The 14,109-nt window shown below is 37.1% G+C and overlaps 1 protein-coding gene across 1 annotated transcript in view; it reads left to right on the top strand.

Annotated features, from left to right (window-relative positions):
* The window catches only part of CCDC169 (coiled-coil domain containing 169), a 46,628-nt gene extending 40,837 nt beyond the window's left edge, over positions 1-5,791 (top strand). Inside the window, exons 8-10 of the mRNA XM_029209960.1 lie at positions 2,031-2,059; positions 2,386-2,433; positions 5,623-5,791. Coding sequence (XP_029065793.1) covers positions 2,031-2,059; positions 2,386-2,433; positions 5,623-5,722 — 177 coding nt within the window. The 3' untranslated portion in view covers positions 5,723-5,791. The remainder of the gene's footprint in view (positions 1-2,030; positions 2,060-2,385; positions 2,434-5,622) is intronic.
* Positions 5,792-14,109: the final 8,318 nt, after the last annotated feature.

The raw sequence follows: 14,109 nt of genomic DNA on the forward strand, positions 1-14,109 counted from the left end.
CAAAGATTTGAAAACAGCTCTCCGTCTTCTCATGGCTTTTTTTTACCCCCTAAGCTAAAATATTAAGTTACATTAGCCATTCCTCATGACATAGGTTCTAGACTATCCAGCTGTTTCATTGCCTTTTTCGACAACTCTATCTTGTTATTGTTCATTTGAAAATAGAGCTCCCAGGTTTAAATGTAGACTTGAGATATAATCTCAACAGCATAGCTGTTAGTCTTGTCCTCACCATACTCATTTTTCTTCTCTGCTCTCTGAGCAATCATTCTGAAATACAGGTGAAGAACACTTCAGTGTATAAAATTTCAGTGACTTTGCATTGTCCAAAGGATCTCAGCAAAGCTGCTCAGTGTGTTTTACAAGGTCCTGTCTGACACGCAGTGCCTGCCTCTCCAGCTATGTCCTTACTTATGCCCTGTACTGCAGCCAGACCAATGATATATGTGATTCCTGTGTCTATCATCTGCTTTATACCTTGACGCCTGTGCTGCTCCCTCTGTCTGGAATGTCCTTTCCCTAGTTCTTAATCGGCTACTATTCCATGTGGATCCCCCTAAAGCCAGAATTAGTTGCATCTGTTGTATGCTTACAAAGCACCTATGCAAACCTCTGCTAAGGCAGCTAATTGTACAATCTATTTATTTTGCTGTTTCCTCAATAGATTGTAAGAACCACAATTTTTCCTTGTACCCCAGTGCCTAATGTAGTCGTGGCACATAGAAGATGCTCAATAACATCTGCTGAGTGAATAAATGAATGAATTCCATCTTCTGGTCCAAAGTTGTCACTTTTAGAAAATTAGTTAACATTTTGCTTCACAAAGCAAAGAGTTCCTCAGGTGTGAAATCCAACGGCCTTCCCTTTTGCCTTCAAATGTATTCACATCTTTATCCATCTTTCCCGTTCCTCCTTCTGCCTTAAAGAAAAAGGATCCCATACTTCTTCCCAAGTCTATCTGCTGCCTCTAGGACTCCTTTCATAATTATTTTCTCATATTTCCAATCTCTCTTCCACTGACTGTGGTGTGTCCTTTGTCTGCAGCATGCTCATCTCTTCCACCAAAATACAGCAAAAACAAACTTCTATTTGCCCTATCCTCATAAAACTACTACCTTAGCTTTCTTATTCTCAGCTAAACTTCATGAAAGAGTGGATACACTCACTGCCTTTGCTATTCACTCCTCGACCTCTTTCAGCTGCCTTCTGCCCCCACCACTGGGTTCTGACACAGTTTATCTCTCAATAGCCAAATACAATACAATGACTCCTTTTCAAGCCTCCTGGTAGCAGACATGTCTGAGGCATTTCATACTGCTAACTGTGCTCACTTTTTAAAACTATCACCACCGCCCTTGACTTCCATGCCAGTATATTTTCCTGGGTTTTCCTGTCGTTTAAATGATGGCCCTGTCTTTAGTGATTCTCCTATCCCTTAAACGTTGCTTTTCCAAGTGTATATCACCAACTCTCTTACCTCTCTGTGTGCTCTTAACAAACGATCTCATTTACTCATGGCTTCAGTTACCATCTCTAAGGTCATCAGCCTCAATTTTTCCTGAATTGCAGATTATATTTACATCACTCACAAGGTGTGTCCACTTTTGTATCCTGGAAGAATTTAAAACTAGACAATAAATGAAAATCTGATCTTGTCTTTCCATTTCAAGATACCTACAGCTCCTATTGTCTTATCAACCCTAATGGCAGAGTACATATATTATTTATATTTAGTGTCTGTAAAAACTTTTAATGGTCTTTACCAAATGGATGATATGATTTTCATAATTTACTCTATATTTATTTTAAAAATTGCATGGACTATGGGGTTGAGATAGAGGGGTTTCCAGAATCTTTAGAAGCCTGATAATACTGGAGAAGGCCAGAATTTCCCATTATTCTTCAACTTGTCTTAGTCATGCTACAAAAGGACCTGGCTAGGAAAGAGTTAATTGGGAATTGACCGTTCCTCTTATCTCTGAAAGCAATCATGAAATAAGAGGATAAATGCTCAACTATTTGTATTTCAGGTCTCTGGCTCCTACCAAGTTTCTAAAAGGCAACAGATGAGACGCAAGAGGGGGGAGATATGGGGATAGATGTATATGTATAGCTGATTCACTTTGTTATACAGCAGAAACTAACACACCATTGTAAAGCAATTATACTCCAATAAAGATGTTAAAAAAAAAACACAATAAGGCGTTCCTGGGGTATTGATAATGTACTACTTCTTAATCTGGATGCTACTTACATGGAAATGTTGAGTTTATGAAAATTTAACAAGCTGTACATTTATTATATGTGTACTTTTGTGTTTGTAGACTATACTTCAATTAAATTATTTTTAATCCCTTTAAAAAAATAAATAAAAATAAATAAAAGGAAACAGATGGATCAACTGCCTAGAATGAAAGAGAATCTAGTGAAAACTTAAGTCTAACTATATCTTTCCTTTCTAATTAATTATATTCATGTGTGAGTGGTACTCACAAAACAGTTGTCCATTGTATTCTGGAAGTTGAATGTCCAGATTTTATAGCAACAATGTAAAATAGCAGATGATAAGAGAACTTAAAGAAGTTTGTTCTCTCCATTCACTATTTATATATATTTTGTAGGTTCCAGGAATGCTTTTCGTCCTCAAACATGATAAGATCTTGTTTTCCAAGCTAGAATAATACTGTTCCCAAGTAGAGCATACAACTACACCATTACCAACGATATAATCCAATTAAATTATCAGCCTTAACGTTTTTAGTGAGGAAATATGGACACTGAAATAAATGTAGATGCCAGTGCAGTTTAAACTGTGTTTCCCTATGTGAACAAAAACAATTAAGAATGAATAAAGAACAGAGGAATATTTTATGAGTTTAGGAGGTTATATCTACACATGATTTTTCCTGGTCCTGTACTAAGTACAGAAGAATTACTCAGGCAATCCTTCTCTTTTATAATCTTACCTCACATAGGGAAGATATGCATATATAACTTAACAATATAAAAATTGTAAATGAAGATATAAATTAGCTATAGATCAGAATCCTTTTCAAATACAGGCATTCAAGGTGCATGCAATATAGCTAGTTTCTTTGGTGAAAATTCATGGGAAAGCAACAATTTGTTCAATATTTGGCTAGACTAATAAGTATTCTTCCTTGAGTAGTCATAAATACTTTAAATTATAATTCATTATCTTTGTACGTTTTCATCAGTGGAAATACAGTGTAGTTAAAACATTAAAGTAAATTCTGGAAAAGGACTTCCCTCTGGAAACTACTATACTTCTGTGTTGGGAGGGCCCCAAGACCACTCCCGTGCATGATTCGCTAGAACAACTCACAGGACTCAGCATCTATGTGCCCACACAGCTAAGATTTATTACAGCAAAAGGATACAAAGCAAAATCATCAAAGGAAAAGGGTGTATGAGGTGAAGTTTGGAGGAAACCAGGCACAAGTGTCTAAAAGTCCCCCAGTGGAGTCATATAGGAACAGACTTAGTTCCTCCAGCAATGAGTTGTGACAACATGTAAAGTTTTGTATTCCAGGGACCCTCGTTAGATACTGAGTGCCCATGCATTTGCTGGCCATTTGTATATTATCTTTGGAGAAATATCTGTTCAAGTCCTTTGCCCATTTTTCAATTACCGATAAGTTGTTTGTCTTAATTTTGTTGTGTTGTAAGAGTTCTTTATATATTCTGGTTACTAGACCTTATCAGATATATGATTGGCAAAAAATTTCTCCAATTTTGGTTTTTTTTTTCTTTTTTGATGATGTTCTTTGAAGACTGAAAGTTTTGTTGATGATGAAGTCCAATTGACATTGGCTTCGTAGGATCACTTTAGTGGTTGCTTGTGCTTTAGGTATCATATCTAAGAAATCATTACCTAATTCAAGAACATAAGGATTTATACAGGTTTCCTTCCAAGAGTTTGATAGTTTTAGCTCCTTTTTGATCCACTTTGAGTTAATTTTTATATATGGTGTGAAATAAGGGTCCAATTTCAGTCTTTTGCATGTGTCTATTCAGTTGTCCTAGCACCATTTGCTGAAAAGACTGTTCTTCCTCAGTTGAATTGCCTTGGCACCCTTTTAAAAAATTAACCATAAACATATATTTATTTCTAGACTCTCAGTTCTATTCCACTGATCTATAAGTCTGTCCTTATGCCAGTACCATGCTGTCTTGATGACTCTAGCTTTTCAGAAAGTTTTGAAATCAGTGAGTCTGAGTCCTTCAAATTTATTCTTCTTTTTCAAGATAGTTTTGGTTGTTCGGAGTCCCTTTTTCCATATGAATTTTAGGATTAGTTTGTCAATTTCTTCACAGCAATACCACAGAGCTGAGGAAAGCAGGGTAGGGCAAGTTAACATATTACAACGCTCAGTGTTCTTGCAGAGTTTCAGTTGTGTGTGTGTGTGTGTGTTTATTAAGTTCTCCAGGATTGCTGCAAGCCTTTGGTTAATTTTTAGACTTCTGAAAAAGTTGCTTCTGACCATTTTTGCTGATTTTCTCATTGCTTTTATGGAGGAAATAATTTTTGGAGGTCTCTATTCCGTCATTTTTGCTGACATCACTCCCTGAGAAAAATAATTTTTAAAGCACCTTGCAGGGAATTGAAGCTGGCTCTTACTACATCAAGTGAGCATACGGGGAAGTTGGCTTTATAAAGATATATAAGCCAGTAAGGGAAAGATGATCCCATGGAAATCTAAGAACAGGAATTCCAATATAACTGGGCCCACAGATATTAGAATTAGAATTCAGGGAAGCTTTAAAGACCTTATCAGATGTTCATGGATCATCACCTTAGTGATTTGCCATATAGAATGGAAATTAAAGGCACAGGCTTTGAACTCTGACTTCCTGAATTCAAATTACAGATCTACTTACTAACTATATAACTTTGTTTCTTTCTTCTATCTAACAGGGCTAATGATAGTGTCTACACCATAGGGATTTTGTGAAGTTGATAGGAGTAAATAAATAAATAAATAAAATTTAGAACAGTCCCTGACACAGATTATATGCTATAAAAATGGTGTTATTACTATTCGTAGTATAATAGACCCCTAGTTTATTCTCCACTTCATTTTTCTTCTCATTACCAACTGCTATCTTCACTTTCTATATCACTTTTATATCATAGACCTTGGTATATATCATAGTTTCAATTTTATTGTAATTTTAGGTCACATATCTTTGGTTTACTCATGGATCCTTATTTCCACCTTGTCCCTGCTCTACTTTATGGCCTCTCTCTATGTATTTTCCTAGCTTTAATTTACGTTTCCAGAGGCAAGTATCAGAATGGTTCATCTCATCCCTCTTTGGACAAAGCTCTCCACATTAGGCCGCCTCATGGGCTGCTTCCAAGCCTTTGGATTATCTGCTCTTGAGTTGCCTCTCTAGCTTGACGAGATGATATGGTGTAACATATGGCTGTTTAGGATTATACAGTAAGCAGAAAATCTGCATAGGGAAATTTCTTTATGAAGGACTGTGAACTGGGTCAACTAGGTGAAATATACAGTCCTCCCCACGTGACATACAATGTTTTTGTTGTACACAACGGCAACGGAAAAGTCACGATTAACACTTATTTTATTTCAGGGGAAGATGTAATTCAGTTAATCAGAAGACAATGAATGCCATGAGAGGACCAGTAAAAAAGATTTCAAGATCAAACCATCTTCCAAAACTCAATCTGTGATTCCAGAACTGTATGGTTTACTATTTCTTCCCTTTTTTCATCTGTAATCTTCAACTTGTGAAGTTAATGTTCCACACACTTTTCAGGGATTGGAATAGATAAGAAAGAGCTATTGAACTTCTCTTTAGCTCTTCTTCCAGAAGTTTGTTCCTTTGCCTGTATGAAAGTAATTTTCTCAAGTGACCCTATACCATCTAATAGCATTCTTATTATTTTAAAAATATCCTAGAAAGCCTTAAGGTTGACATCATTACACTTGCTTTTAATAATATACCCATGATCTGCTCTGATAGTAACATTGCTATTTTATTTGGATTCTAGTTGGCTGCTAGCTAAAAATGTGCGTTCATCAAAACTTTTTGCTATTTTACGCTATATCATGTTCAGCTCTTTAAAACTCAAGGTTTAAACAAAGCTGCAAATCAGATGCATTTTAAACTTTGATTTGAACTATCATGGTATTGTGGAAACAGGAATCAGCTTGGGTATAGTTCCCACCCTGCTGTGAACTTAGGACATTTGGGGCAAGTTCTTTCACCTCATCTTCATTTCCCACATCTGTAAAATGACTGAGGCAAACTGTACAATTGCTAAGGTTTCCTACTATTCTAGAAAATTAATACTTACTCAACTGCAAGGTCCTGCCACTTAGCACATGGTAATTTAAGTCATTTTATGATGTTTATTAATTTGTAGTGATGGCCCTTTGGACCAAACTTTGCCAAGCATTCATGATACTCAAGTATAGAGTGGAAATAGAATGAGGGTACAAGACGTGTTCTTTTTTTTTTTTTTGCGGTACACGGGCCTCTCACTGTTGTGGCCTCTCCCGTTGTGGAGCACAGGCTCCGGACGCGCAGGCTCAGCGGCCATGGCTCACGGGCCCAGCCGCTCCACGACATGTGGGATCTTCCTGGACCGGGGCACGAACCCGTGTCCCCTGCATCGGCAGGCAGACTCTCAACCACTGCGCCACCAGGGAAGCCCAAGAAGTGTTCTTTTAAGGTGTTAAAACTTTTATTCAATTCTCCTATTTGTGTTTAGATTGTTTTGTTACTGTCACCTAGGTCTGGAAGATACATATGATTTTTTCCCCTAACTTAATAAGTGAAATTATTGGACTTTTAACTTTACAGAAATCACTCAGAAGTAAGTATAGTTTCTGGCACCAAAAACCTAAATTCTATTCAGTATCACCAGTAATGGATGCCAAATGTATTTCTATAACTACTTATACTCATTTTTCTTCTTTAAGGAAGAATGCATGCATTTCATATAGACAAATAATTCTTTTATGTGACTTTAAAAAGTAATGCACAGAAATATAAAGTAACTTTCTATATATATATATTTTTTTAATATTTACTTATTCATTTATTTTGGCTGCGCCAGGTCTTAGTTGCAGCACACAGGACCTTCGTTGCGGTGTGCGGGATCTTTAGTTGCAGCATGTGGACTTCCTGGTTGCAGCATGCATGCGGGATCTAGTTCCCCAACCAGGGATCGAACCCAGGCCCCCTGCATTGGGGGCGTGGAGACTTACCCACTGCACCACCAGGGAAGTCCCTCTCCCCCATTCTTTTTTTTTTTTTTTTGCGGTATGCGGGCCTCTCACTGTTGTGGCCTCTCCCGTTGCAGAGCACAGGCTCCGGACACGCAGGCTTAGCAGCCACGGCTCACGGGCCCAGCCACTCCGCGGCATGTGGGATCTTCCCGGACCGGGACACGAACCCGTGTCCCCTGCATCGGCAGGCGGACTCTCAACCACTGCGCCACCGGGGAAGCCCCCTCTCCCCCATTCTTAAGCTAAATATAGATATCAGGTACCATGACTCATTTTATTAAATAATTGCTAGATACTACGTATGTATTTGTTTACTTTTTCATACCCTATTTTCTCTCTAAAAAGGATTGTGTTACCTTTTACTAAATATAGAGATATAAAAACAAGACTCATAAGATAAAAGGTAAAAATAAAAGTTAAAGTTTTGCAAGATTCCCAACTAAGAAAAAGCTCTATCTTTAAGCTTTCTAGTAATCAGCACAAAGAAAGAGTGAGTTACACAGCTCTCATTTTTTGTATAAGGAAATATACAAGTGGAGAAAAAGCTGTACCTAATACTAAGCTCTGAAGGTAATTTGTCATGTAAAGCTTTATGAGGACTTGCAATTATTTATTGAAATAATCAGTGCAAAAATGATAGTTTGAGGTCTCTGTTTTGTTTAATACTGAAATATGTATTAATATCAGTATTTGAAGAGTTCAGAATTCATAAAGCAAAATATCAGTAAACAATATTTATTATATTAAAACAATTTTAATGTCTAAATATATTACAAAATATTAAAAAGTACCATTTATAAAAACAGATGTTGTGATAATAAAAAAGACAGATATTAATGAATAATAATGATGATGTGGAGAAATTGGAACCCTCTTACACTGCTGGTGGGGCTGTAAAATAGCACCATCACTCTGAAAACAGTCTGTTGGTTCCTCAAAAGGTTAAACATAGAGTTACCATGTGACCCAGCAATTCCACTCCTCTGTGTACAGCCCTAAGAAATGAAAACCTATGTGCACATAAAAATGTGTGCACAAATGTTTAGAGCAACATTATTCATAATAGCTAAAAAGTGGAAACAACCCAAATGTCCATCAACTGATGAATGGGTAAACAAATTGTGGTATATCCAAACAGTGGAATATTATTCAGCAGTAAAAAGGAATGAAGGACTGACATATGCTACGACATGGATGGACCTTGAAAACATTATCCTGAGTGAAAGAAGCCGGTCACAAGAGATCACATATTGTATGATTCCATTTATATGAAATGCCGAGAATAGACAAATCCATATGGACAGAAAATAGGTTAATAGTAGTACCTGAAGGCTGGCAGGGCTGGGGGAAGGGTGGATGATGGAGAATGACTGCTAATGTGTATAGGGTTTCTTGGGGGGGGTGATGAAAATGTTCTAAAATTAATCATGGTGATAGTTGTACAACTTCATGAATGAACCAAAAAGCATGGAAAGCACCTTACATGGGTTAATTGCATGTTATATGATTTATACCTCAATAAAGCTGTTATAAAAAATGTTAAACATATGTTAACCTTTTAATATAAACTAGCAGATAAATTTTTTTTTTTTTTTGTGGTACATGGGCCTCTCACCGCTGTGGCCTCTCCCGTCGTGGAGCACAGGCTCCAGACGTGCAGGCCCAGCGGCCATGGCCCACGGGCCCAGCCACTCTGCGGCACGTGGGATCCTCCTGGACCGGGGCACAAACCCACGTCCCTTGCATCGGCAGGCGGACTCTCAACCACTGCTCCACCAGGGAAGCCCGCAGATAAATTTTAATGGAATATTATTTGATCTTAGAAAATATGATCTTAAACATCAAAATGCATTGTCGTTAGTGCCATTGTTGAGTCAAGAGTATATTATTAGCATAATTTTCCACCTAAGAAGCTGTTTCAGATACTACGCTAGTCAAAAGAACAATGAAGCTTATATGCTACTTCCCAGTATTTCCTTGACTTCTTTTGAATAATCCCATCTCTTGTTTAATAACCTTGTAGAGATATTTATAAAACACCTTTTGACTTTTGACTAGGACTAGGTTTTTTTTCTAATTTATAGAGAGCTATATAGTTTTTGTTTCAAAAAATTTTTCTAGTTTTCATCATCTTCATTAGTTTTATCATGTATAGCTGGAGATTACAGTGCAGAGTTACTTATATAAATTTTAGTACTTTGAAAGTCATATTCTACTGGACCAGAAACTTTATTTTGGACTAAGAATTATTTCTTGCAATAATTGGTTTCTTTTTGCTGTGTGCCCAAGTGGGAGCCTGTCTAGACCACATATTATATGTGATTTTTTTAAGTAAATTGAGTAATTGAATTATAGTTATTTCAAGGTGTAAATAATTTAGATTTTTAATTTTTTTAATACCAGAAAAACAGAATTATGACAACAGTGATGCTAGGATTTTTGGCATTTAAAGAGAGGTAAGCATACCAGAATACTAAAAACTGCTATTAAAATCACTAAATGTGATTGAGGTATGAAAGTATCTTTAAAATAATAAAGCACTATTTAAATGCAAGATCATATCTTTTTTTTCTTTTTTTTTTGCAGTACGCGGCCCTCTCACTGTTATGGCCTCTCCCATTGCGGAGCACAGGCTCCAGACGCGCAGGCTCAGCAGCCATGGCTCACGGGCCCAGCCGCTGCACCACATGTGGGATCCTCCTGGACCGGGGCACGAACCCGTGTCCCCTGCATCGGCAGGCGGACTCTCAACCACTGCGCCACCAGGGAAGCCCAAGATCATATGATTTTGACAGTAGGGCACTATTTTCAAAACAAGTTAACATCAGATTAATCTGACCTATGAATTAGAAAAATCTTGAATTTATAGAGCACCCTTTTAACTTTATAAAGCAATTTCATATTTCTATCTCAGTTACAGAGAGAGTATTATCATCCAGAGAACTACCCAACAGTGAGATTATCATCATTGGAGCTGTTCAAGCAGAGGCTAGGTGTCCCTTTGTCAGGGATGTTATAGAAAGGACCCCTGCAGTGGGTGGAAGTTGGATTCAGTGACTGCCAATATCCCTTCTGATGCTAAGATACTGTGATTCCCTGCCCATTTATCGGATAGGGAAACTAGAGCCAAAAATAACTCCCTAAAATATATGTTGGTTGCATCATATAGGCTGTGTATGTATAGGCTGTAAATATGAACTTTCAAAACTGGGCTGCTTTACCACTAGCCAAAACTAACAAAATCAGGTGTAATAGTATCAATGTCCATTTGTTAAATGTAAACTGAAATTAGATACCATTTTTCACCTATAAAATAAACAGTGGTTTTCAAAATGATAATTTTCAGTGCTAATAGATCTGAAGTTAAGAAGTTCTAATATACTGCAGGTGGGAGTACAAATTCATATAATTCTTTTGGAAGACAATTTTATTATATTCTTGAATAGCCTTAATGTTAATATGTTGACTTAATATTTGTACTTCTAGTAATCTATTCTAATGAAAAATCCTGCATATAGAAAACATACAAGGACAATCACTTTATCAGTATTATTTATAATACCCCAAAGTGGATACTCTCTCGATGCACAATTACAGGGAGATGCTTAAGCAGACTGTGATTCGTCCACATGGTTAAATATTATGCAGCAGTTAGCATTTGCCATCTTATACTAAAATTCTTTCTTCTCATGTATTTCTTGTGTTCTGAAGTACTTCAGTGTAATTTATCTCCAGCAGTTTAATGTAATGAACACTCTTATTCATCATTTGTCACCAGCTAGTTTAGTACCTACCGTAGGACAGGCACTTAATACATTTTGTTTAACTTAAATGGATGTTTGCAAGAGTTTATAGGATCGTGGGAGGACTTAATGTTAGAATGTTAACACAATGTACAATGTCATACATAAAATATGATTTTAACAATTTAAAAATATAGGAGAGGCTACAAAAAGAGGGCTTCAGTCTGATAGTGCCCAAAATGCGTTCTGTTACACAAATTTCCTGTCCAGCTCTACAGGGGAAGATGAGGTAGGCTCCAAGTGATGATTCAGAGATAGGTGGAGAGGGAGAGAGGAAACTTGTAGAGTACTAGAAGGGAACATGTTTTAACAAGCTAATTAACTTAGGGGTGTTTACTTAACTTTCCTGTCTTAAGTTTCTACTCTGTAGAATGAAGATAGAACTAATTGATTTCAAAGGTACCTTTATGTGTATGTGATAGGGAAGGGGAGGGGGCTGGAAAACCCTTTTATTTGAAACAATTCTGATATCTTTTTTTTTTAAAAAAAAGTTTATTTGCTTTATTTTTTTAAAATTTTTGTTGGAGTACAGTTGATTTACAATGTTGTGTTAGTTTCAGGTGTACAGCAAAGTGATTCAGTTATACATACACATATATACACTCTTTTTTAGATTCTTTTCCCACATAGGTCATTACAGAGTACTGAGTAGAGTTCCCTGTGCTATACAGTAGGTCCTTTTTAGTTATCTATTTTATATACAGTAGTGTGTATATGTCAATCCTAATCTACTCGCAGTTTATCCCTCTCTGCCCTTACCCCCTGGTAGCCATAAGTTTGTTTTCAATTCTGATATCTCAATGTGATAAAAAACAAGTACTAAAATCACATATAGCAAATCCATTTCTCTTACCTGGCTAGCCCTCATTTGATCGTGGTGTATGTGAAAAGTAAATCCTTTTTGTGAGTGAGTGTGTGTGTGTGTGTGTTAAGTTACTGAGATCTGGATTTTACTTGTTGAAGCAGCCTATGCTCACTAATATAGTATCAAACAATATTTTTAGTAAGACTTACAAGTCTTTGGATATTGTTTTCAGTAGATAATGGTATCTTTCTTTGCAACTACATAGAGATAAATTCAGCCATTCATTGATAGTGATGGCCCCTGGCCTGCCTGCACCATTCAGTCAGAATCTAGAATTTCAATTGATATTTTTAAAGTGATTCTAACTCAGTGTATTTTCCAGTCTGCTGAACATAACCAGAATAATTTTTTTTTTTTTTTACTAAACAGAATCTCTTGCTCTTTCATCAATTTGTTTCTAGGATACTGCTCTTTAAAGCCTTGTACAAATGCTGCACAGTCTAAGCCAAATAGAGGCTGGGCCCAAACAACCGTGTAATGTACCAATCCATGTCTGAGGGGAAGATACCCTTAATCACTTTCACTCAGAAAAGGAAGAATGCACAGCATCACTGATCCATAGCATTTATGGAATCCTGTTGGGCAGACATGGTGAAAGCCCTCTTCCCTGGGAATTGGGTGGGTTCCTTGATCAGGCTCTGATTCTGCTTCCTGGTAGGAATGTTCTTCTCCATTTTTCTTAATGACCTCTAACTCTACTCCTTGGGAGTTTCTTTCATTTCAGTCTTCTGGTTCATATTTGAAGTAGGCAGTGGAGGTTAGACCCTCATTTAGAGATGCACAGCTTTTAGAGCTCATTTTCTGTTAGAACAAACTTGGGTTCCCATGGGTGGTGGCATCATAGTTCAAGTAGTCAAAAGCTTTTCAGTCGAAGTTTATGGTTTCTTGGATAATATAGCTCCATCAAAATAGTAGTCAATTCCATGTATACTAATGATAATTTTAGAGCATGATTTGTTTCTTTGGCCTCTCTCTCTACCTAATGGCAGCTACCTTGCAGCTATTTGAAATAATAGGTTAGGATATAAAGTTAACACCCATAATCTGATCTTTGCCACAGGCTGTCTTAGTGGCCTCTTGTTGCTCAAAACCCTTTTCGGTCTTATCTCTTGCTTTTTGGCTCTCAGAGTTTTTGGCCTTTCCAGCCCCTTATGCCCTTTGATGCCCCAAATTTCTAGATTCTCCCTGAGACTCTTTCTATTCCCTTTTCCTTACAAAGTGGCTGATTATATCCCAAGCTCATTTTTTTCTTCTGCCTTGTCAAAGGCAGCCAGTAACATCAAGCACACATCACCTTCATCATCATCATTATTATTAAGCACTTGTTCTGCTGTGACATAATAGGGACTTCCAGGTTTCCACTGTCACATTGTGTCTCTGCCTCCCACTGCAGACCTGCTAAGTTAACACCATGCCACTTGTTTTAGTATTTTGTTAAAGCAGCACCTAAATTCAAGTTATCAGTATCTGCATTATGACTATAAGAAACAACTATAAGAAACAACAGACCTCAGAGGCTTCACACAGAGGTTTATTCTCTCTCACAATACAATCCATTCAGGTTCAGCAGTTAAAAGAAAAGGATAAATAATCTTTATACCTTGAAAGAGAAAGGAGACTGGGAATGGGAGCGGAAAATATTTCAAAATTATTGATAGTGTCTTAGGCTGGGTGATAGGTACATATACACTCATACTTTATATTGTACATCTTTCATATATGTACTCTTGGGTATGTATGAAATCTTTCATAATAAAAAAATAAAAATTCCTCCAGCTGACTTTAAATCATGTTAGTATACATGTAAGCATTTACAAGGAAAGTGTGAACATCATTTTTTCTCCTTCACCTCATCCCCACCTTCACATACCACAGACTTCTCTCCTTTAAGATTGTCTGGCTTGTTTGTGATGTAGAAATTCCACAGGACTTCAAGTCAGCAGTCTTTGTGGCTAAAGGAGAATGAGTGACTTTGTAACTACTGATCTCCTCAGGCAATAGAGCAGTAGTAACCAATGACTTCATGGGAGCTGCTTCTAATGGTTCTGTTGTGTGGTTACCTGGGAGGATGCCTAGAAAATTAATCAACGTGGCAGTGTCTAGCCTCGCTCTGGACCTTGAGTGACACAGCCTCCCTCATCCATAGTTATAAAGT

Source organism: Monodon monoceros, unplaced genomic scaffold, assembly GCF_005190385.1.
Source record: "Monodon monoceros isolate NGI ecotype Baffin Bay Population unplaced genomic scaffold, NGI_Narwhal_1 Super_Scaffold_8, whole genome shotgun sequence".
Classification (NCBI taxonomy): Eukaryota; Metazoa; Chordata; class Mammalia; order Artiodactyla; family Monodontidae; genus Monodon; species Monodon monoceros.